This window comes from Salvelinus sp. IW2-2015, linkage group LG15, assembly GCF_002910315.2.
Source record: "Salvelinus sp. IW2-2015 linkage group LG15, ASM291031v2, whole genome shotgun sequence".
NCBI lineage: Eukaryota > Metazoa > Chordata > Actinopteri > Salmoniformes > Salmonidae > Salvelinus > Salvelinus sp. IW2-2015.
The window spans coordinates 64,123,867-64,148,409 of NC_036855.1; the positions used below are offsets into that span (position 1 = coordinate 64,123,867).

The 24,543-nt window shown below is 41.1% G+C and overlaps 1 protein-coding gene across 3 annotated transcripts in view; it reads left to right on the forward strand.

Moving 5' to 3' along the window:
• Window positions 1-1,307: 1,307 nt before the first annotated feature.
• Window positions 1,308-24,543, forward strand: part of tub (TUB bipartite transcription factor) — a 110,735-nt gene continuing 87,499 nt past the window's right edge. For all 3 annotated transcript variants that reach the window (XM_024003397.3, XM_024003399.2, XM_024003400.2), the window contains exon 1: window positions 1,308-1,560. In XM_024003397.3, the coding sequence (XP_023859165.1) occupies window positions 1,505-1,560 (56 nt within the window). In that variant the 5' untranslated portion in view covers window positions 1,308-1,504. The remainder of the gene's footprint in view (window positions 1,561-24,543) is intronic.

Consider the following 24,543-nt stretch of genomic DNA (forward strand, 5'->3'; position numbering starts at 1 on the left):
CTTTTTGTGTGAACTTTCAATGTACCTGATAATGAGGGACCCCTTTATTCATCCGCACACTCTCTTTCAATCCTGCAGTGCTGTTAGAAATGTTGAGGAGAATTTCTGCCTGTAATTAAGCCCTTTTGTGGGGAACTACTAATTCTGATTGGCTGCCCAGTTATGTGAAATACATAGATTAAGGCCTAATGAATTTATTTCAATTGAATGATTTCCTTATATGAACTGTAACTCAGTAAAATCTTTGAAATTGTTGCATGTTGCATTTATATTTTTATTCAGTATAATTATGTTCTAGTTTGAACTATATGACTGCTACGAATTCTCAACTGTCAATCTGCTTTTTCAATGCCTTTGCTTAGCGACCTTCAAGGCCAATCCTAAGGGACATTGGCTGTCAGGCATTCATCACATCTCTCTATCTCCCCCTCTGAGCTGTCAAGGAGAGTTTAAGGGATTCAGGGTCAACAGGTTGTGTTAAAGGTAATAATAAGCCTATGTGCCAAACACCTCCAGACGCAACCCAAAAAGATTAAACCCATGCTTTCTGTAACTGGCTTATGTTATCAATCAGTGTTAATAAATATAGATTTTGATAGAAACAATGGTGTGTGTGTTGTGTGGTGTGTGTGTGTGTGTGGGTGTGTGTGTGTGTGTGTGTGTGTGTGTGTGTGTGTGTGTGTGTGTGTGTGTGTGTGTGTGTGTGTGTGTGTGTGTGTGTGTGTGTGTGTGTGTGTGTGTGTGTGTGCTGCCGCCGCGTACGTACGTACGTACAGAAGCAGTGATTTCTCTGTGTTATTAATTAATTTCTGAGGCAAAGACATTTTTACAGAAGGTATGTCTCCCCAGAATACGTAGGTATAAATGGCCAAGAAATAGCAACAGATAGCTCTGACCACTTGTATATGCCTGAAAATGATCTTTCATTTACAGTGCAACCAGAAGAAAACATGAATATGTAAGCATGTGTAGGCTATCAATCATGCCCAAGGAGATAGAGTTCAATACTGTCCATTAATTATTAAATAATGATGGTATAAATGGCAGGCCAACAAATGGATTTAATAATTCAAATTACAATGCTACACCTTTGCAACATCATCACCAGATGAGACCAACGGGCGTTACAATCTGGGGGACACTGTTACGGAGGATGGAGATTATACATATTTTTTGCTCGTTGTGATGTGAAAATTACGCGATGATGTATTTAATCGAAATACATGGCGACATGGCTGCGTGCGCGCAACCAATGGAGCAACCCATGCATTCGTCAAATTATTGACAAGCTTGTCAATTTGCGCGCACTGATTTTTTCCCTTCTCATTCCAAATGGTATAGCCTATAGAAAGTGAGTCCCTGAATCGATGTGCACCACATCTCAACTCTCATTCGTTCGATGAGTAAATGCTAGAACTGGTAGGAAATATCGGCGTGGCATCTAAACCCAGGTTTTATTTTCGTGTCACGTATAAACCCTATTTAGCAACACCCCGTAGAAGTCATGGAAGGAGTCAGCAGCAACAGGAGCATGTCATACAGTCGATGGAGTTATGACAGGTAAGCGCTTATCATTTGTCAACATTTACCTTGTTATGCGAGCTGATATCACCAACTTGCCAGCAGAACCTCTCCTTTGGCTTTGTTTAGTAGGCTACTATTGTCATATCTAATCAGAAGTTGGTTGTGATTGATTAACCAACCTACAAAACCAATTAAATACAGTATCCTAGTCTAGACATATGTATAAATAAATTGACATGCGCTGTAATTGGGTGCAATCCTGATATTGATAGAATATGTATCAGGCTGTCATGCACTCTACACTGTAAATCAGTTGTCATCATGAGGCATTTTGACATTGGCATGACAAATCTAAGTCAAATCAATAAGTTGTGTGTGTGTGTGGGGGGGGGGTGTCGAAGCAGTGATTTGTCTGTGATACTACAACAATATTGCTTCCGGTCAATGTTGATTTCCTGAAACAAATACAGTGTGAATGATCCTAGAAGGCTGTACATTCTGTAACTTACATTTTCTGGTTTTTATTTTCCTTTTTTAACTCTGGTCAGATGAAACAGCTTTCAGTGTATTTGAGTTGTAGTAAGCTTTGTCAGCACTCGTACAGTAAGTGGGGAAATAGCTTCTCGTTTAATTTCTGCATCAAACAGCTACAGTACAGAGCAATGCTTGCTAGTCTTTATGTTCTGACTATAAGGTCTTTCCTTATTGGTCAGCAGACATGAGCACAGACAGCCAGTCAGTAAGCAACATCCCACTGGGCACACACTGGTTATATCAACATTGTTTCCAACGACATTTCAATGAAATGATGTTCAACCAACATGGAATAGATGTTGAATTGACATCTGTGCACAGTGGGATCCTTGTGGCCAGGTTCTCATAAGCTCTTACAGTGTGATTTGTATTCTAGACACCGTAACTGTGCTGAGATTGCAGCGAGAGCTTCTGGGTCTCGTACATCTTCATACAATTTCTCTCAGCGCTGTGCTGGGGGGGGAGATTAAGCTGAAGCCTCTCAGCACGTCTCCTAGGCAGTAACACATTCTTGATGTTTGATGTTTTCGTGTTCATGATATACAGTACCACTCAAAAGTTTGGACACACCTACTCATTCCAGTTTTTTTATTTTCTTTATTTATACTATTTTCTACATTGCAGAATAATAATGAAGACATCACAACTATGAAATAATGTGGTAACCCAAAAAGTGTAAACCAAATCAAAATTATATTTTATATTTGAGATTCTTCAAAGTAGCCAAAGTTTTCCATGATGACAGCTTTGCACACTCTTGGCATTCTCTCAACCAGCTTCATGAGGTAGTCACCTGGAATGCATTTCAATTAACAGGTGTGGCTGTTTTTCCTTCACTCTGCGGTCCAACTCATCCCAAACCATCTCAATTGGGTTGAGGTCGGGTGATTGTGGAGGCCAGGTCATCTGATGCAAAAAAAACTGTTTTTTTTGTACCATCGTCTTTGAAATGCAAGAGAAAGGCCATAATGTATCATTCCAGCCCAGGCACAATTTAGACTTTGGCCACTAGATGGCAGCAGTGTATGTGCAAAGTCACACCTCCAGGCTGTGTAAGGGCTATTTGACCAAGGAGAGTGATTGGAGTGCTGCATCAGATGACCTGGCCTCCACAATCACCCGACCTCAACCCAATTGAGATGGTTTGGGAGGAGTTGGACCGCAGAGTGAAGGAAAAGCAGCCAACAAGTGCTCAGCATATGTGGGAACTCCTTCAAGGCTGTTGGAAAAGTGTTCCAGGTGAAGCTGGTTGAGAGAATGCCAAGAGTGTGCAAAGGGTGGCTACTTTGAAGAATCTAAAATATATTTTGATTTGTTTAATACTTTTTTGGTTACATGATTCCATGTGTTATTTCATAGTTTTGATGTCTTCACTATTATTCTACAATGTAGAAAATAGTACAAATAAATAAAAACCTTTTGAATGAGTAGGTACTGTATATGACATGCAAATTAATAGAGGCAGGTTGCTCTGCTCCTAAAATGTGACTGAGAGAGATGTAATGGTTTGTTGTGTGGAAAGATGCCAGAAGCCTTTCATTACTGTGGTGCTTGATCCATGTTTGACACACTAGTGATGTCTGTATGCAGTACACATGAAATGGCACTCCATATAGACATGTGTCACACGAGTTTGACACTTGCAATACAGTCATAAAAAGGCAGCTGACACAAACAACAAAAATCAACATCCACAGTTAATAACCCACTTACAAAGTTAACAGCCGCTCTTGTATGTACAGTAGATTGAATGTGAATTTATTCTGGCTACGATACTATGGGTATGGTATGTTATATGTAAGTAATGATTGCTCCAGCTTCTATGCAGTGCATCTCTCACTGTTAGAAGAGAATTTGGTCCCGATTCAAAATGCTTAGATTTTTCATTCCAATTTATGAGTGCCCTCCGGCTGGTCTCAGATTCATTAGAAAATGTTTCTGGGCCACATGCAGACTCGAAGGRGCTGCTATGGTTTGAATATGCTCTGCTCATGGACCAGGTGTGTGTTTGTTCAAGCATCATAATTCATGGCTGTGCCTGCGAAGGTAGGAGCAGTGCACTCACATTGTGTTAGTTCAACAGGCCTGTGTAAACACAGCATCCACAGAGAGATGGAGAGATACTATTCAACGAGAGGAGGGGATCACATTCTCACAGATTGTGTTTTAATAATTATTGTGTGTCTGTTGAAATAATCGACATAAATGCCAGGAGATCTCATTAGTCTCTGATTTGGTATCGCCTCACATGGCACATTGCAGTTTTACAGCGCTTCTTTATGGACCTCTAACAATTCCTTCTTTACAGAAGGAACCTYTTACATATCAATTATTTAATGCAATAATGAAGCCAGGACTGCAATAAAGTGCATTACTGCAGGGGCAAACTTTAAGTAATCATTTGATGTTTTGGGGGTTAGTGAGTAGTGTTGGTGAGTGGGCCATTTTCTGTGTGTGCTGCCATTGTATTTCTGAGAACATCTCTGGGGGTTAATGCACTGTTGGAGTTTGGATGGTCCACGCTGCACACCTGCTCCTGCGTCACAGATGAATGGGTGATGACACAGGGTACCAATGTGTGAGATCTCACATCCATAAGCTGTGTAGTGGAGGGGAATGATACACACACACACAGAGAGACACTGTAGGCACTAGGCTAGGCAGACATACAATATTAACAGCCATAAGTCATATGTTGTAACGTCAATAATGACATACTGTGCATAGTACATTAAATATACGCACACATGCACATACATATTACTGTGTGTACTAACATATAAACTTTGGTACGAGTTCCTATGCTATGTAGAGACTGATCTAAAGACAGGAAGCACCGTTTACTTGAATCTTATGACTAAATAGAGTAGAAAGATTAAATGATTCCCACATCCTAACCTGTCTGTCTTATTGTTATTAAGTGTTCTGTCTCAGTAACACAGGGTTATTTCCATGTAACAGGACCCATGAGCACCAACATGTGAAGCTCATAGGAGCATGTCAAATGAAAGCTAAGAGTCKATTTTTTTTATTAAGGCATATACATTTTTCAACCCTTTTTCCATCCTAAAAATGTGGAATAAGCAAAGGCTTTGATTTATGGTCAAACAGATGGAGAAGGGGTCTTAGAATACATCTACCTGAAAAAGTCCTTAAAGGTTTTACCAAATATATCAAAGAACCTTACCAACTAATATCAACACATATTTAATTTTGGATACATTTTTCTGCCTTCTGTAAGTTTAAGAAACTTTGTATTGTGGCTTGAAATTCCGTTACAGCATGTGGGTTTTTTGGTATCTTTAAGATATATTCTAATTTCTTTCCATCATGAGGAGGGATGATAATGAAAGTTCTCAGAAGTAACAAGTAAAGGTAGACCTATCAATTAGATGGTGTTTTTACTGATATCAATTTTGTTTATGAATTATTAATTGATTAAAACTCAATTTCGTTACCAAATCAGATTGAATTGACTACAATGGGAAATCATAGTAGTCATAAACCACAGTTGGGTTCACAAGTTTGGACTAGAGGTCGACCGATGGCCGATTTCAATTCGGGCCGATTTCAAGTTTTCATAACAATTGGTAATCGGCCTTTTTGGACGCCGATTACATTGCAATCCACGAGGAGTCTGCGTGGCAGGCTGACCACCTGTTACACGAGTGCAGCATCAAAAGGACCTTGTGGATGCAAGGAGCCAAGGTAAGTTGCTAGCTACCATTAAACTTATCTTATAAAAAAACAATCAATCAATCTTCACATAATCAATAGTTAACTACACATGGTTGATGATATTGCTAGGTTAACTAGCTTGTTCTGCATTGCATATAATCAATGTGGTGCCTGTTAATTTATAATCGAATCACAGCCTACTTCAACTTGATGATGTAACAAAAGCGCATTCGCGAAATAAAGCACAATCGTTGCAATAATGTACCCAACCATAAACATCAATGCCTGTCTTAAAATCAATACATTTACATTTACATTACATTTAAGTCATTTAGCAGACGCTCTTATCCAGAGCGACTTACAAATTGGTGCATTCACCTTATGATATCCAGTGGAACAACCACTTTACAATAGTGCATCTAACTCTTTTAAGGGGGGGTTAGAAGGATTACTTTATCCTATCCTAGGTATTCCTTAAAGAGGTGGGGTTTCAGGTGTCTCCGGAAGGTGGTGATTGACTCCGCTGACCTGGCGTCGTGAGGGAGTTTGTTCCACCATTGGGGTGCCAGAGCAGCGAACAGTTTTGACTGGGCTGAGCGGGAACTGTACTTCCTCAGAGGTAGGGAGGCGAGCAGGCCAGAGGTGGATGAACGCAGTGCCCTTGTTTGGGTGTAGGGCCTGATCAGAGCCTGAAGGTACGGAGGTGCCGTTCCCCTCACAGCTCCGTAGGCAAGCACCATGGTCTTGTAGCGGATGCGAGCTTCAACTGGAAGCCAGTGGAGAGAGCGGAGGAGCGGGGTGACGTGAGAGAACTTGGGAAGGTTGAACACCAGACGGGCTGCGGCGTTCTGGATGAGTTGTAGGGGTTTAATGGCACAGGCAGGGAGCCCAGCCAACAGCGAGTTGCAGTAATCCAGACGGGAGATGACAAGTGCCTGGATTAGGACCTGCGCCGCTTCCTGTGTGAGGCAGGGTCGTACTCTACGAATGTTGTAGAGCATGAACCTACAGGAACGGGTCACCGCCTTGATGTTAGTTGAGAACGACAGGGTGTTGTCCAGGATCACGCCAAGGTTCTTAGCACTCTGGGAGGAGGACACAATGGAGTTGTCAACCGTGATGGCGAGATCATGGAACGGGCAGTTCTTCCCCGGGAGGAAGAGCAGCTCCGTCTTGCCGAGGTTCAGCTTGAGGTGGTGATCCGTCATCCACACTGATATGTCTGCCAGACATGCAGAGATACGATTCGCCACCTGGTTATCAGAAGGGGGAAAGGCTGTCTCTTATACACATCTAGATGTGTATAAGAGACAGGTAGCGAGAATAAGAGAGGGCCTAGAACAGAGCCCTGGGGGACACCAGTGGTGAGAGCACGTGGTGCGGAGACAGATTCTCGCCACGCCACCTGGTAGGAGCGACCTGTCAGGTAGGACGCAATCCAAGCYTGGGCRGCGCCYGAGATGCCCAACTCGGAGAGGGTGGAGAGGAGGATCTGATGGTTCACAGTATCAAAGGCAGCCGATAGGTCTAGAAGGATGAGAGCAGAGGAGAGAGAGTTAGCTTTAGCAGTGCGGAGCGCCTCCGTGACACAGAGAAGAGCAGTCTCAGTTGAATGACTAGTCTTGAAACCTGACTGATTTGGATCAAGAAGGTCATTCTGAGAGAGGTAGCAGGAGAGCTGGCCAAGGACGGCACGTTCAAGAGTTTTGGAGAGAAAAGAAAGAAGGGATACTGGTCTGTAGTTGTTGACATCGGAGGGATCGAGTGTAGGTTTTTTCAGAAGGGGTGCAACTCTCAGAAGGGGTGCAAATACACAAGTATATTTTTTAAAACCTGCATAAAGTGGGGCGAAAAAAGTATTTAGTCAGCCACCAATTGTGCAAGTTCTCCCACTTAAAAAGATGAGAGGATCTTACAGAAAACGTTTGACCTCTGTCATTGCCAACAAAGGGTATATAACAAAGTATTGAGATAAACTTTTGTTATTGACCAAATACTTATTTTCCACCATAATTTGTAAATAAATTCTTTAAAAATCCTACAATGTGATTTTCTGGATTTTTTTTGCACTGAAAATTACAGGCCTCTCATCTTTTTAAGTGGGAGAACTTGCACAATTGATGGCTGACTAAATACTTTTTTGCCCCACTGTATGTAGTTAAAAGAAATTAATGTTAGCAGGCAGTATTAACTAGGGATATTGTGTCACTTCTCTTGCGTTCAGTGCAAGCTGAGTCGGGGTATATGCAGAAGTTTGGGCCGCCTGGCTCGTTGCAAACTGTTGAAAGGCCATTTATTCCGAACAAAGACCGTAATTAATTTGCCAGAATTTTACATGATTATGACATAACATTGAAGGTTGTGCAATGTAATATTTAGACTTACCGTTGCCACCCGTTTGATAAAATACGTACCGGTTCCGTATTTCACTGAAATAATAAACATTTTGTTTTCGAAATGTTAGTTTACGGATTTGACCATATTAATGACCAAAGGCTCGTATTTCTGTGTGTTTATTATAATTAAGGATATGATTTGATAGAGCAGTCTGACTGAGTGGTGGTAGGCTCGTAAGCATTCATTCAAACAGCAGCTCTTAGCAATGCTGGGATGCACAGCGCTGTTTATGACTTCAAGCCTATCAACTCCCGAGATTAGGCTGGCAATACTAAAGTGCRTATAAGAACATCCAATAGTCAAACGTATATGAAATACAATTGGTATAGAGAGAAATAGTCCTATAATAACTACAACCTACAACTTCTTAGCTGGGAATAGCTGGGAAGACTCATGTGAAAAGGAACCACCAGCTTACATATGTTCTCATGTTCTGAGCAAGGAACTTAAACGTTAGCTTTTTTATATGGCACATATTGCACTTTTACTTTCTTATCCAACACTGTGTTGTTGCATTATTTAAACCAAATTGAATATGTTTCATTATTTATTTGAGACTACATTTATTTTATTTATGTATTATATTAAGTTCAAATAAGTGTTCATTGTTAATTCAGTATTGTTGTAATTGTCATTTATTACAAATATATAAAAATCGTCCGATTTAATCGGTATCAGCTTCTTTTGGTCGGTATCGGCGTTGAAAAATCATAATCGGTTGACCTCTAGTTTGGACAGTACAGAAAATAAAAGTACTGTAGAGTTTAGTACAGTACACAGTAGATTAACTAGAGTTCAGTACACTATTTTACTGAACTGTACTGTACTGAACTCTACTCTGCTGTGCTGTACTCTACTGTGATGTACTATGCTCTACTGTGCTATACTTGATGTCCAAACTTGTGAAACATAGATATCTAGGATTGATTCAGATTTGGTACGGACCAACCAAATTTGGTCTTGTTTGGGGGCAGAGCTCATTAAAATAATAGCCAGTGTGTAGAATAATACCCAAATATGCAAAGGAGGATATTGTATATTTATACATTTTGTGAACCTATTTAGGATAGATCACCATGAAGAGAATAACATTCATATCCATAATTATGCATTTTTGTGTCGTACAGATCAGGGACCAATGATGAAATTCTGTTACTGCAATTCCAATACCAGGTGTAAATCCACTTCACTTACTGTAGTTCAATAACCAAAATAGATTTTTTTAAAGTCAATGTGTGATGTCATAGCTGACAGCATTATATCTGCAGACATGTTGAATCATTTGGAGCAGATATTTAACCAACGTGGACAAACTTTTAGAGAATTTACTGAAACTTTGTACCTGCACAGTTCTTCCACTAAATTAGTTTTTGTAAAATGTTCAGTGTAAATTGGTCAAAGTAGTCATTGTGCATAGAGGTGTATGGTTTAAACTTTTAAATCAATGGTTTGTTTTGGCATACATTTTAAGTGACAGAATGTAGTTACAGTGGAATTGCCCACAAGTAATTAGAGGCCTCTGCTGTATCAGATGTGAGTTTTGACAGTATGGATTGCCTGCGAAGGTCGACAGTTTATCTTCCACGTCCTCCTCCCTATCGCTGAATTTATATGCGTTTAAGTAAATAAGTGTCTGTCTGTTCCACTATGAGTCGGTGAGAGGCAGAGGGGGAGAGAGGGGGCCTGGGTTGGGGAGAGAGGGGGCCTATGGTGAATCACTAAAACAATGCAGAAATACACTACGGAAAAAAGAAGGAACATCACGTCAGAAATCAGCTCAATGTAATTGAAGAATCCATAGACTCTAACCACTTCTGGGAAAATTGGAAAACACTAAACAAACAACAACACAAATAATTATCTATCCAAAATGAAGATGTATGGGTAAACCACTTCTCCAATCTTTTTGGCTCTATAACTAAGAACAAACAGCAAAAACATATACATGATCAAATACAAATCTTAGAATCAACTATTACAGACTAATCCAATTAACTTGAATTCTCCAATTACCTTGAATGAACTACAGGACAAAATAAAAACCCTCCAACCCAAAAAGGCCTGTTGTGTTGATAGTATCCTCAATGAAATAATCAAATATACAGACAACAAATTCCAATTGGCTATACTAAAACTCTAACATCATCCTTAGCTCTGGCATCTTCCCCAATATTTGGAACCAAGGACTGATCACCCCAATCCACAAAAGTGGAGAAAAATTTGACCCCAATAACTACAGTGGGATATGCGTCATCAGCAACCTTGGGGAAATCCTCTGCATTATCATTAACAGCAGACTCATACATTTCTTCAGTGAAAACAATGTACTGAGCAAATGTCAAATTGGCTTTTTACCAAATTATCGTACGACAGACCATGTATTCACCCTGCACACCCTAATTGACAAACAAACAAACCAAAGCAAAGGCAAAGTCTTCTCATGCTTTGTTGATTTCAAAAAGCCTTCGACTCAATTTGGCATGAGGGTCTGCTATTCAAATTCATGGAAAGTGGTGTTGGGGGGAAAACATACAATATTATAAAATCCATGTACACAAACAACAAGTGTGTGGTTAAAATAGGCAAAAAACACAAACATTTCTTCCCACAGGGCCTTAGGGTGAGACAGGGATGCAGCTTAAGCCCCACCCTCTTCAACATATATATCAACGAATTGACGAGGGCACTAGAAAAGTCTGCAGCATTCGGCCTCACTCTACTAGAATCTGAAGTAAAATGTATACTCTTTGCTGATCATCTGGTGCTTCTGTCACCAACCAAGGAGGGCCTATAGCAGCACCTAGATCTTCTGCACAGATTCTGTCAGACCTGGGCCCTTACAGTAAATCTCTGTAAGACCAAAGTAATGGTGTTCCAAAAAAGGTTCAGTCGTCAGGACCACAAATACAAATTCCATCTAGACACCGTTGCCCTGGAGCACACAAAAACTATACATATCTTGGCCTAAACATCAGCGCCACAGGTAACTTCCACAAAGCTGTGAACGATCTGAGAGACAAGGCAAGAAGGGCATTCTATGCCATCAAAAGGAACATAAAATTCGACATACCAATTAGGATCTGGCTAAAAATACTTTAATCAGTTATAGAACCCATTGCCCTTTATGGTTGTGAGGTCTGGGGTCCGCTCACCAACCAAGACTTCACAAAATGGGACAAACACCAAATTGAGACTCTGCATGCAGAATTCTGCAAAAATGTCCTCCGTGTACAATGTAGAACACSAAATAATGCATGCAGAGCAGAATTAGGCCGATTCCCGCTAATGATCAAAATCCAGAAAAGAGCCGTTAAATTCTACATCCACCTAAAAGGAAGTGATTCCCAAACCTTCCATAACAAAGCCATCACCTACAGAGAGATGAACCTGGAGAAGAGTCCCCTAAGCAAGCTGGTCCTGGGGCTCTGTTCACAAACACAAACACACCCCACAGAGCCCCAGGACAGCAACACAATTAGACTCAACCAAATAATGAGAAAACAAAAAGATAATTACTTGACACATTGGAAAGAATTAACAAAAAAACAGCAAACTAGAATGCTATTTGGCCATAAACATAGAGTACACAGTGGCAGAATACCTGACCACTGTGACTGACCCAAACTTAATGAACGCTTTGACCTTGTACAGACTCAGTGAGCATAGCCTTGCTATTGAGAAAGGCCGCCGTAGGCAGGCCTGGCTCTCAAGAGAAGACAGGCTATGTGCACACTGCCCACAAAATGAGGTGGAAACTGAGCTGCACTTCCTAACCTCATGCCCAATGTATGACTACATTAGAGACACATATTTCTCTCAGATTACACAGATCCACAAAGAATTCAAAAACAAATCCAATTTTGATAAACTCCCATATCTATTGGGTGAAATAACACAGTGTGCCATCACACCAGCAAGATCTGTTGCCACAAGATAAGGTCAACCAGTGAAGAACAAACATCATTGTAAATACAACCCATATTTATGCTTATTTATTTCCCCTTTTGTACTTTAACCATTTGTACATCGTTACAACACATTTGTAATGTCTTTCCATTCTTTTGGAACTCCTGTGAGTGTAATGTTTACTGTTCATTTTTGTTTATTTCACTTTTGTATATTTTCTACTTCACTTGCTTTGGCAATGTTAACATATGTTTCCCATGCCAATTAAGCCCCTTGAATTGAATTGAATTTTGAGGGGGCCTGGGTTAGGGAGAGAGGTGGCCTAGGTTGGAGAGAGGGGGCCTGGGTTGAACAGAGAGGGTTTGGACACAAGCGGGCAGATTTATAGGGGTTACATATTAGAGACTGTTTTCAAAATATTCCCTCTGCTCTGCTGCAAGGCCCAGACTGAATTCTGCTCTGTCAGTGCCATACGCAGGTTGGTGTGTGTTTTATTGTATTTTTTTATTTCACCTTTATTTAACCAGGTAGGCCATTTGAGAACAAGTTCTCATTTACAACTGCCACCTGGCCAAGATAAAGCAAAGCAGTGCGACACAAACAACACAGAGTTACACATGGAATAAACAAATGTACAGTCGATAACACAATAGAAACGTTTATATACAGTGTGTGCAAATTAAGTAAGATTAGGGAGGTAAGGCAATAAATAGGCCATAGTGGCGAAATAATGACAATTTAGCAATTAAACACTGGAGTGATAGATGTGCAGAAGATGATTGTGCAAGTAGAGATACTGGGGTGCAAAGGACAAGAAAATAATAACAATATGGGGATGAGGTAGTTGGGTGGGCTATTTACAGATGGGCTATGTACAGGTGCAATGATCTGTAAGCTGCTCTGACAGCTGATGCTTAAAGTTAGTGAGTGCGATATTAGTCTCCAGCTTCAGTGATTTTTGCAATTCGTTCCAGTCATTCCAATCAGCAGATAACTGGAAGGAAAGGCAGCCAAAGGAGGAGTTGGCTTTGGGGGTGACCAGTGAAATATACCTGCTGGAGCGTGTGCTACGGGTGGGTGCTGCTATGGTGACCAGTGAGCTGAGATAAGGCTGGGCTTTACCTAGCAAAGACTTATAGATGATCTGGAGCCAGTGGGTTTGTCGACGAATATGAAGCGAGGGCCAGCCAACGAGAGCATACAGGTTTCAGTGGTGGTTAGTATATGGGGCATTGGTGACAAAACGGATGGCACTGTGATAGACTGGAGGCTATTTTGTAAACGACATCGCCGAAGTCAAGGATCGGTAGGATAGTCAGTTTTACGAGGGTATGTTTGGCAGCATGAGTGAAGGATGCTTTGTTGCGAAATAGGAATCTGATTCTAGATTTAATTTTGGATTGTAGATGCTTAATGTGAGTCTGGAAGGAGAGTTTACAGTCTAACCAGACACCTAGGTATTTGTAGTTGTCCACATATTCTAAGTCAGAACCGTCCAGAATAGTGATGCTAGACGGGCGGGCAGGTGCAGGCAGCGATCGGTTGAAAATCATGCATTCTGTTTTACTTGCATTTAAGAGCAGTTAAAGGCCACGGAAGGAGTGTTGTATGGCATTGAAGCTCGTCTGGAGGTTTGTTAACAGTGTCCAAAGAAGGGCCAGAAGTGTACAAAATGGTGTCGTCTGCGTAGAGGTGGATCAGAGAATCACCAGCAGCAAGAGCGACATCATTGATGTATACAGTATATAGAGCACTCAATAGGTCTTAATCCAGTTCCCTGAGGCTTCACATCAAGGGTCATGGCATTGATGATCAATCATTTCCAGTTGCAATCTTCAAGGCTTCAAAAACACAGCCCCCCAGGAARGTATAGTTTTAAGCTCRTGTAACRATATGCTTTCTGAGTTTAGTTGGGTAAACACAAAATCCATGAGGTTTGGATATGATTTCCTCAGAGCATAAKGCTGTATAATGTTTGGGTCATTGTCTATCAGTAGTTAGTTGAAGCCTATCCTCCTACCCTCTATTACCTCTAATTGGATCCCATCTGATGAATCTATTGGAAGGGGAGAGAGGGCTTGTCGTCAGGCAAAGTTATTGTTCCGGAAGTAATGAATTATGAGACCAAGATACCACTATGAGGGGAGCAGCTGTCTGCTATCACCTGTCTTTCTACTAGATAGCTAGTGTGAATAAGAAGCATTACCACTGAGACTGTTCTGGGAACTGCTGCTATACTCTGAGGAGTGCGATACACATCAGTAACTATAGCACCCAATCAGATGGTGGTGGAAGTGGAAATGCTTTTTACCAATGTATTGTTTAGGGAGGAACACTGCATATATTAGATTAATTAAATATTCAAATGTGCATCTAATAAGCAGCTGGAGACAACCATGTTCACAGACTTTGCCTTTGGCTTTTATAAAACGGCACTGTATTTCAGTTTATACTATGGTTTATCAATAAGGGCTGAAATATCCTATTTATCTTTTACATGCAAAACTACAGTAATGTTTCTATCCTCACAACCTAATTTTACAGTCTAAGATAAACATTCACCCAGCTGGCTGTAGAGCACAGCTCCAGACTGGTCTGGTTGGCAGTACATTCATATGATTCATGTTTTTTAAATGCAGCATCTTGCCAGCAACTATTAGAATATATTAGAATTCCTGGGTAGCTGTATGCGTTTTTCTGTGTCAGCCTCTAAGAGGAGTGGGATTTAAGTGATGCTTAACTCCGTTTCCCTAGCAGCTCTAAGATGCTGCCGGCAGGAGAAGCAGGCAGAGACAAGGACAGTCTGAGAGACCTTCATATCTTACCTGTGTGACAGGACTATGACCATGACTGTAGGGCTGACGTGCTTTAGGAGATGAATGTATGTGTGTTTTCTAGGATCTTTCCACAGGGTTTGAATGTTTCCCTATCATCCTCCATCTGACTGTATTGTGATACTCTCATACACTACCTCACTTTCCCAACCTCAAAACATACATTGATATCAATCTGGTGGCATGGTAGAAAGGAAGTCGTTGTTCTGGTTTGCGTCCTTTGCTTGAGATGTCCTGGTTGTGTTCCTAATGGAACCCATTCCCTTTATAGTGCCCCAGACCGTGTTCAATAGGTGCTATCACCTAGATCTGGCTACTGTACATCACATGATTATAGTTTATTATTACTTTTCAGCCGAATGTAAGTGTGAATGATGTGCATTGACTGCAATATACACTACCATTCAAAGTTTGGGGTCACTTATGTGTTTGAAAGGCAGTCATTCAATGATCAGAAATACAGTGTAGACATTGTAATGTTGAAATGACTAATGTAGCCAGAAACTGACTATCTACATAGCGTACAGAGGCCCATTATCAGCAACCATTACTCCTGTGTTCCAATGGTACGTTGGTTAGCTAATCAAGTTTATCATTTTAAAAGGCTAATTGAATCTAGAAAATCCTTTGCAATTATGTTAGCTGAAAACGGTTGTTCTGATTTAAATCAAATCAAATCAAGTTTATTTTATATAGCCCTTCGTCATCAGCTAATATCTCGAAGTGCTGTACAGAAACCCAGCCTAAAACCCCAAACAGCAGCAATGCAGGTAGAAGCATGGCGGCTAGGAAAAACTCCCTAGAAAGGCCAAAACCTAGGAAGAAACCTAGAGAGGAACCAGGCTATGAGGGGTGGCCAGTCCTCTTCTGGCTGTGCCGGTGGAGATTATAACAGAACATGGCCAAGATGTTCAAATGTTCATAATGACCAGCATGGTCAAATAATATCAGGAGTAAATGTCAGTTGGCTTTTCATAGCCGATCATTAAGAGTATCTCTACCGCTCCTGCGGTCTCTAGAGAGTTGAAAACAGCAGGTCTGGGACAGGTAGCACGTCCGGTGGACAGTCAGGGTTCCATAGCCGCAGGCAGAACAGTTGAAACTGGAACAGCAGCAAGGCCAGGTGGACTGGGGACAGCAAGGAGTCATCTAGCCCGGTAGTCCTGACGCATGGTCCTAGGGCTCAGGTCTTTCGAGAGAGAGAAAGAAAGAGAGAAGGAGAGAATTAGAGAGAGCATACTTAAATTCACACAGGACACCGGATAAGACCGGAGAAGTACTCCAGATATAACCAACTGACCCTAGGCCCCGACACATAAACTACTGCAGCATAAATACTGGAGGCTGAGACAGGAGGGGTCAGGAGACACTGTGGCCCCCTCCGATGATACCCCGGACAGGGCCAAACAGGAAGGATTAACCCCACCCACATTGCCAAAGCACAGCCCCCACACCAATAGAGGGATATCTTCAACCACAACTTACCATCCTGAGACAAGGCCGAGTATAGCCCACAAAGATCTCCACCACAGCACAAACCAAGGGGGGCGCCAACCCAGACAGGAAGATCACATCAGTAACTCAACCCACTCAAGTGACGCACCCCTCCTAGGGACGGAGGGGCACCAGTAAGCCAGTGACTCAGCCCCTGTAATAGGGTTAGAAGCAGAGAATCCCAGTGGAGAGAGGGGACCGGCCAGGCAGGACAGACAGGGCGGTTCGTTGCTCCAGAGCCTTTCCGTTCACCTTCACACTCCTGGGCCAGACTACACTCAATCATATGACCTACTGAAGAGATAAGTCTCTTCAGTAAAGACTTAAAGGTTGAGACCGAGTCTGCCTCTTCACATGGGTAGGCCAACTTCCATAAAAATGGAGATCTATAGGAGAAAGCCCTGCCTCGCTGTTTGCTTAGAAATTCTAGGGACAATGAGGGCCTGCGTCTTGTGCACGTAGCGTACGTGTAAGTATGTACGGCAGGACCAACGATACGGAAATAGGTAGGAGCAAGCCCATATAACGCTTTATAGGTTAACAGTAAAACTTTGAAATCAGCCCTTGCCTTAACAGGAAGCCAGTGTAGGGAAGCTAGCACTGGAGTAATATGATCAAATTTCTTGGTTCTAGTCAGGATTCTAGCAGCCGATATAGCACTAACTGAAGTTTATTTAGTGCTTTATCCGGGTAGCTGGAAAGTAGAGCATTGCAGTAGTCTAACCTAGAAGTAACAAAAGCATGGATGAATTTTTCTGCATATTTTGGACAGAAAATGTCTGATTTTTGCAATGTTACGTAGATGGAAAAAAGCTGTCCTTGAAACAGTCTTGATGTTGTCAAAAGAGAGATCAGGGTCCAGAGTACGCGAGGTCCTTCACAGTTTTATTTGAGACGACTTTACAACCATCAAGATTAATTGTCAGATTTAACAAGTATCTCTTTGTTCTTTGGGACCTAGAACAAGCATCTCTGTTTTGCCGAGTTTAAAAGTAGAAAGTTTGCAGCCATCCACTTCCTTGTCTGAAACACAGGCTTCCAGCGAGGGCAATTTTGGGGCTTCACCATGTTTCACTGAAATGTACAGCTGTGTGTCATCCGCATAGCAGTGAAAGTTAACATTATTTTTTCGAATGACATCCCCAAGAGGTAAAATATATAGTGAAAACAATAGTGGTCCTAAAACGGAACCTTGAGGAACACCGAAATATACAGTTGATTTGTCAGAGGACAAACCATTCACAGAGACAAACTGATATCTTTCCGACAGATAAGATCTAAACCAGGCCAACTTGTCCGTGTAGACCAATTTGGGTTTCCAGTCTCTCCAAAAATGTGGTGATCGATGGTATCAAAGGCAGCACTAAGGTCTAGTAGCACGAGGACAGATCAGCGAGCCTCGGTCTGACGCCATTAAAAGGTCATTTACCACTTCACAAGTGCAGTCTCAGTGCTATGATGGGGTCTAAAACCAGAGAAGCATTTCGTATACATTTTGTTCTTCAGGAAGGCAGTGAGTTGCTGCTCGCGCAACAGCTTTTTTATAATTTTTGAGAGGAATGGAAGATTCGATATAGGCCGATAGTTTTTTTATATTTTCTGGTCAAGGTTTGGCTTTTCAAGAGAGGCTTTATTACTGCCACTTTTAGTGAGTTTGGTACACACATCCAGTGGATAGAGAGCCGTTTATTATGTTCAACATAGGAGGGCCAAGCACATGAAGCAGCTCTTTCAGTAGTTTAGTTGAATAGGATCCAGTATGCAGCTTAAAGGTTTAGAGGCCATGATTATTTTCATCATTGTGTCAAGAGATATAGTACTAAAACACTTAAGTGTCTCTCTTGATCCTAGGTCCTGGCAGAGTTGTGCAGACTCAGGACAGCTAAGCTTTGGAGGAATACGCCGATTTAAGAGGAGTCCGTATTTGCTTTCTAATGATCATGATCTTTTCCTCAAAGAAGTTCATGAATGTATTACTGCTGAAGTGAAAGCCATCCTCACTTGGGGAATGCTGCTTTTTAGTTAGCTTTGCAACAGTATCAAAAAGAAATTTTGGATTGTTCTTATTTTCCTCAATTAAGTTGGAGAAGTAGGATACGAGGCAGCAGTGAGGGCTCTTCGATACTGCACGGTACTGTCTTCCAAGCTAGTCGGAAGACTTCCAGTTTGGTGTGGCGCCATTTCCGTTCCAATTTTCTGGAAGCTTGCTTCAGAGCTCGGGTATTTTCTGTATACCAGGGAGCTAGTTTCTTATGACAAATGTTTTTAGTTTTTAGGGGTGCAACGCATCGAGGGTATTGCGCAAGGTTAAATTGAGTTCCTCAGTTAGGTGGTTAACTGATTTTTGTCCTCTGACGTCCTTGGGTAGGCAGAAGGAGTCTGGAAGGGCATCAAGAAATCTTTGTGTTGTCTGAGAATTTATAGCACGACTTTTGATGCTCCTTGGTTGGGGTCTGAGCAGATTTTTGTTGCGATTGCAAACGTAATAAAATGGTGGTCCAATAGTCCAGGATTATGAGGAAAAACATTAAGATCCACAACATTTATTCCATGGGACAAAAGTAGGTCCAGAGTATGACTGTGGCAGTGAGTAGGTCCAGAGACATGTTGGACAAACCCACTGAGTCTATGATGGCTCCAAAAGCTTTTGGAGTGGGTCTGTGGACTTTTCCATATGAATATTAAAATCACCAAAAATTAGAATATTATCTGCTATGACTACAAGGTCCGAAAGGAATTCAGGGAACTCAGTGAGGAACGCTGTATATGGCCCAGGAGGCCTGTAAACAGTAGCTATAAAAGTGATTGAGTAGGCTGCATAGATTTCATGACGAGAAGCTCAAAAGACGAAACGTCATTTTTGGGGGGTAAATTGAAATTGCTATCGTAAATGTTAGCAACACATCCGCCTTTGCGGGATGCACGGGGGATATGGTCACTAGTGTAACCAGGAGGCGAGGCCTCATTTAACACAGTAAATTCATCAGGCTTAAGCCATGTTTCAGTCAGGCCGATCACATACAGATTATGATCAGTGATTAGTTCATTGACTATAACTGCCTTTGAAGTGAGGGATCTAACATTAAGTAGCCCAATTTTGAGATGTGAGGTATCACGATCTCTTTCAATAATGGCAGGAATGGAGGAGGTCTTTATCCTAGTGAGATTGCTAAGGCGAACACCGCCATGTTTAGTTTTGCCTAACCTAGGTTGAGGCACAGACACATCTCAATGGGATAGCTGAGCTGACTACACTGACTATGTTAGTGGCAGACTCCACTAAGCTGGCAGGTTGGCTAACAGCCTGCTGCCTGGCCTGCACCCTATTTCATTGTGGAGCTAGAGGAGTTAGAGCCCTGTCTATGTTGGTAGATAAGATGACGCAATAAAATAAAAGAAGCAATAAAACTGGCCATTTTTAGACTAGTTGAGTATCTGGAGCATCAGCATTTGTGGTTCAATTACAGGCTCAAGATGGCCAGAAGCAATGAACTTTCTTCTGAAATTCATCAGTCTATTCTTGTTCTGAGAAATGAAGGCTATTCCATGCGAGAATTGCCAAGAAACTGATGATCTTGTACAACGCTGTGTCCCTCTCCCTTCACAGAACAGTGCAAACTGTCTCTAACCAGAATAGAAAGAGGAGTGGGAGGCCCCGGTACACAACTGAGCAAGAGGACAAGTACATTAGAGTGTCTAGTTTGAGAAACCGACGCCTCACAAGTCCTCAACTGGCAGCTTCATTAAATAGTACCCGCAAAACACCAGTCTCAACGTCAACAGTGAAGAGGCGACTCCGGGATGCTGGCCTTCTAGGTAGAGTTGCAAAGAAAAAGCCATATCTCAGACTAGCCAAAAATTTAAAAATTTTTTAAAAAATAAGGACATTTCTAAGTGACCTCAAACTTGTGAATGGTTGTGTATGGCACAGTGTTCACTGATTGCTTGAATGGTAGGAGGTTGAACATGACGATGAAGGGGGGTGTGTGTGGTGTATTATATACAGTTAAGTCGGAAGTTTCTTTGCCAAATACATTTGAACTCAGTTTTTCACAATTCTACATTTAATCCTAGTAAAAATGCCCTGTCTTAGGTCATTTAGGAGAGAGAGGTGAGAGAATGATTTATTTCAGCTTTTATTCTTTCATCACTATCCCAGTGGGTCAGAAGTTTACATACACCTCAATTAGTATTTGGTAGCTTTGCCTTTAAATTGTTTAACTTGGGTCAAACGTTTTAGGTAGCCTTCCACAAGCACAAGGATTAATTTTGGCCCATTCCTCCTGACAGAGCTAGTGTAACTGAGTCTGGTTTGTAGGCCTCCTTTCTCGCACACGCTTTTTCAGTTCTGCCCACAATTTTTTCTAGGATTGAGGTCAGGGCTTTTGATGGCCACTCCAATACCTTGACTTTGTTGTCATTAAGCCATTTTGCCACACTTTGGAAGTATGCTTGGGGTCATTGTCCATTGTGGAGACCCATTTGTGACCAACCTTTAACTTCCTGACTGATGTCTTGAGATGTTTGCTTCAAAATATCCACATAATTTTTCCTACCTCATGATACCATCTATTTTGTGAAGTACACCAGTCCTCCTGCAGCAAGCACCCTCACAAACATGATGCTGCCACCCCCGTGCTTCACTTGGATGGTGTGTTCACGGTTGGGATGTTCTTCACTTGCAAGCCTCCCCTTCTTCCTCCAAGATAACGATGGTCATTATGGCCAAACAGTTATATTTTTTTGTCATCAGACCAGAGGACATTCTCCATAAAGTACGATCTTTGTCCCCATGTGCAGTTGCAAACCGTAGTCTGGCTTTTTTATGGCGGGTTTTGGAGCAGTGGCTGCTTTGCTGTTCGGCCTTTCAGGTTATGTTGATATAGGATGGATATAGATACTTTTGTACCTGTTTCCTCCAGCATCTTCACAAGGTCCTTTGCTGTTGTTCTGGGATTGATTTGCACTTTTCGCACCAAAGTACGTTAATCTCTAGGAGACAGAACACCTCTCCTTCCTGAGCGGTATGATGGCTGTGTGGTCCCGTGGTGTTTATACCTTGCATAGTATTGTTTGTACAGGTGAACGTGGTACCTTCAGGCATTTGGAAATTGCTCCCAAGGATGAACCAGACTTGTGAGAGTCTACAATTTCTTTTCTGAGGTCTGGCTGATTTTTTTGATTTTCCCATGATGTCAAGCAAAGAGGCACTGAGTTTGAAGGTAGGCCTTGAAATACATCCACAGGTCTCACTCAAATGATGTCAATTAGCCTATCAGAAGCTTCTAAGGCCATGACATCATCATTTTCTGGAATTTCCAAGCTGTTCAAAGGCACAGTCAACGTAGTGTATGTAAACTTCTGACCCACTGGAATTGTGATACAGTGAATAATCTGTCTGTAAACAATTGTTGGAAAAATTACTAATCATGCACAAAGTAGATGTCCTAACCGACTTGCCAAAACATAGTTTGTTAACAAGACATTTGTGGAGTGGTTGAAAAACAAGTTTTAATGACTCCAACCTAAGTGTATGTAAACTTCCCACTTCAACTGTATCTATCTATCTATCTATCTATCTATCTATCTGTTGTTTGTATTCCGGACTCTGACATTGCTCGTTCTGATATTTATTTATTATTATATTTTGGATAATGTGTATTGTTATTGAATTGCTAGATATTACTGCACTGTTGGAGCTGGAAACACAAGCATTTCGCTGCACCTGTGATAACACCTGCAAAACTGTGTATGCAACCAATACACATTGATTTGATTTGAAAGCCTCATCTGGATTTATTTTCACTTGTTCCTTGCGATCCATAGGTTATGATGCTGTGCTGCGCTGTGCTGGTTCCCAAGTCTCTCCATGTGAAAACATCACACTGGTGGGGTAGCCCACCTGCAGCTTTTGAGCACCTGAGAGTGTGTGTTCTTAGGATTATGGAGGATGTATCATAGACGTACTGTATCTTACCCCTTGGCTGTGACTGGGCTGGTGTACAGTATATGGAGATGTTGTTATTACAGTGTTCACATCCACGTGTTCACATCCACTTCCAGACAGGCTGCTATTTAATGATCAGAAGCTGCACTGCTGAAGAATATTGAGTTGTCACAATGGAGAGCTTATTTAATTGGTAAAAAATCTTATTTTCAAACCATAATTGCGCAGTATGTAAAGAAAATGTCATTAGACTTTCCAATTGAAATACCATGAAAATACAAGTGGCTGCTTATGTCATTCGAAATGGAATGTTTCTGTAACTGAAATGGAGTTTCAATATCAACAAAGAAGACGAGGCAATCTCTATTCTGGCCTGTATTTAGACAGAAATGTACACTCGGGTTTGCGTTCCAAATGCATCCTAAATGACACTCTATTGTTCCTGGTCAAAAGTAGTGCACTACATATTCTTTCCTGCGTTCAGATGAAGAGACATAGACTGGTCTCTCAGTTTACTGTATGCTAAACCTCTCTTTTGAATAATTGGGCAGAGAAGGTTGACCTCTGGTGTGCTTTGTGGAATGCTAACATGTTTTAAAGTAATAGTCAGCGCTTGACTTGGGCAGGAGCTCACTGGATCTGATTACTGGCACCTCAAATGTTCTACTGCTTGAGCTCCTGTTCCTCTTATAGAATGTTAGATCAGAAGTCTTGTGGAGCTCTTGCACCTAAATGTAAACAGTACCGGCACCCAAAATGAGAACCGGACCCTATTTCAGTCCAAGTCAAGCACTGGTAATAGTGGGTGCTATGGAGACAGTCAGACTCTTTTTTTATTTAGTAATGATAGGGGTTTCTTACTGTAGAAATACATTTTACTATTATTATAAGCCTCGGCGTGCTGACTGTCTGTTGGAAACTACTATCTCTATAATTCATGGCCAGAATAATGCATGAGATCTCTCTACTGGCTCTACAGCAGGTTTCATTGTCAATTTCATTTGGTTTATTATCCTTTCAGTGATACCCATCCCGGATCCGGGAGCATCCTCATCAAAAAAGCTGACTAGCATAGCCTAGCCTAGCCTAACGGGACAGGGATATCATATAATATAATTTCATGAAATCACAAGTCCAATACAGCAAATGAAAGATAAACATCTTGTGAATCCAGCCATCATTTCCGATTTCTAAATTTTTTTACAGCGAAAACACAATATGTATTTATATTAGCTAACCACAATAGCCAAACATACAACGGCATGTTTTCATCATGTTTCCACCGCATAGGTAGCTTTCACAAAACCCAGAAATAGAGATAAAATTAATCACTAACCTTGAACAACTTCATCAGATGACAGTCTTATAACATCATGTTATACAATACATTTATGTTTTGTTCGAAAATGTGCATATTTGAGGTATAAATCGTAGTTTTACATTGCAGCCACCATCACAAATAGCACCAAAGCAGCCAGAATAATTACAGAGAGCAACGTGAAATACATAAATACTCATCATAAAACATTTATGAAAAATACATGGTGTACAGCAAATGAAAGATAAACATCTTGTGAATCCAGCCATCATTTCCGATTTTTWAAATGTTTTACAGCGAAAACACAATATAGAATTATATTAGCTTACCACAATAGCCAAACACACAAAGCTATTTATTCACCGCCAACATAGCTTTCACAAAAAACAGCAATAGAGATAAAATTAATCACTAACCTGTGGACAACTTCATCAGATGACAGTCTTATAACATCATGTTATACAATACATTTATGTTTTGTTCGAAAATGTGCGTATTTAGAGCTGCAAATCGTGGTTATACATTGTGAATACGTAGCAATAATTCACCAAAATCTCCAGAGATATTTTGGACAGTCACCTAAACTAACCAAAGAACTCATCATAAACTTAACATAAAAATACTTGTTGTATGGCAAATGAAAGATACACTGGTTCTTAATGCAACCGCTGTGTTAGATTTTTAAAAATAACTTTACTACAACATACACAATGCATTATTGTGAGACAGCGCTCACCTATTCTCCGCCGTGTTGGAGCCAACATATTCCACAGAAATACGAAATAACATCATAAATATTCTCTTACTTTTGCTGATCTTCCATCAGAATGTTGTGCAAGGAGTCCTAGGTCCAGAATAAATCGTTGTTTGGTTTTAGAATGTCCATTTCTTCTGTCGAATTAGCAACTTTG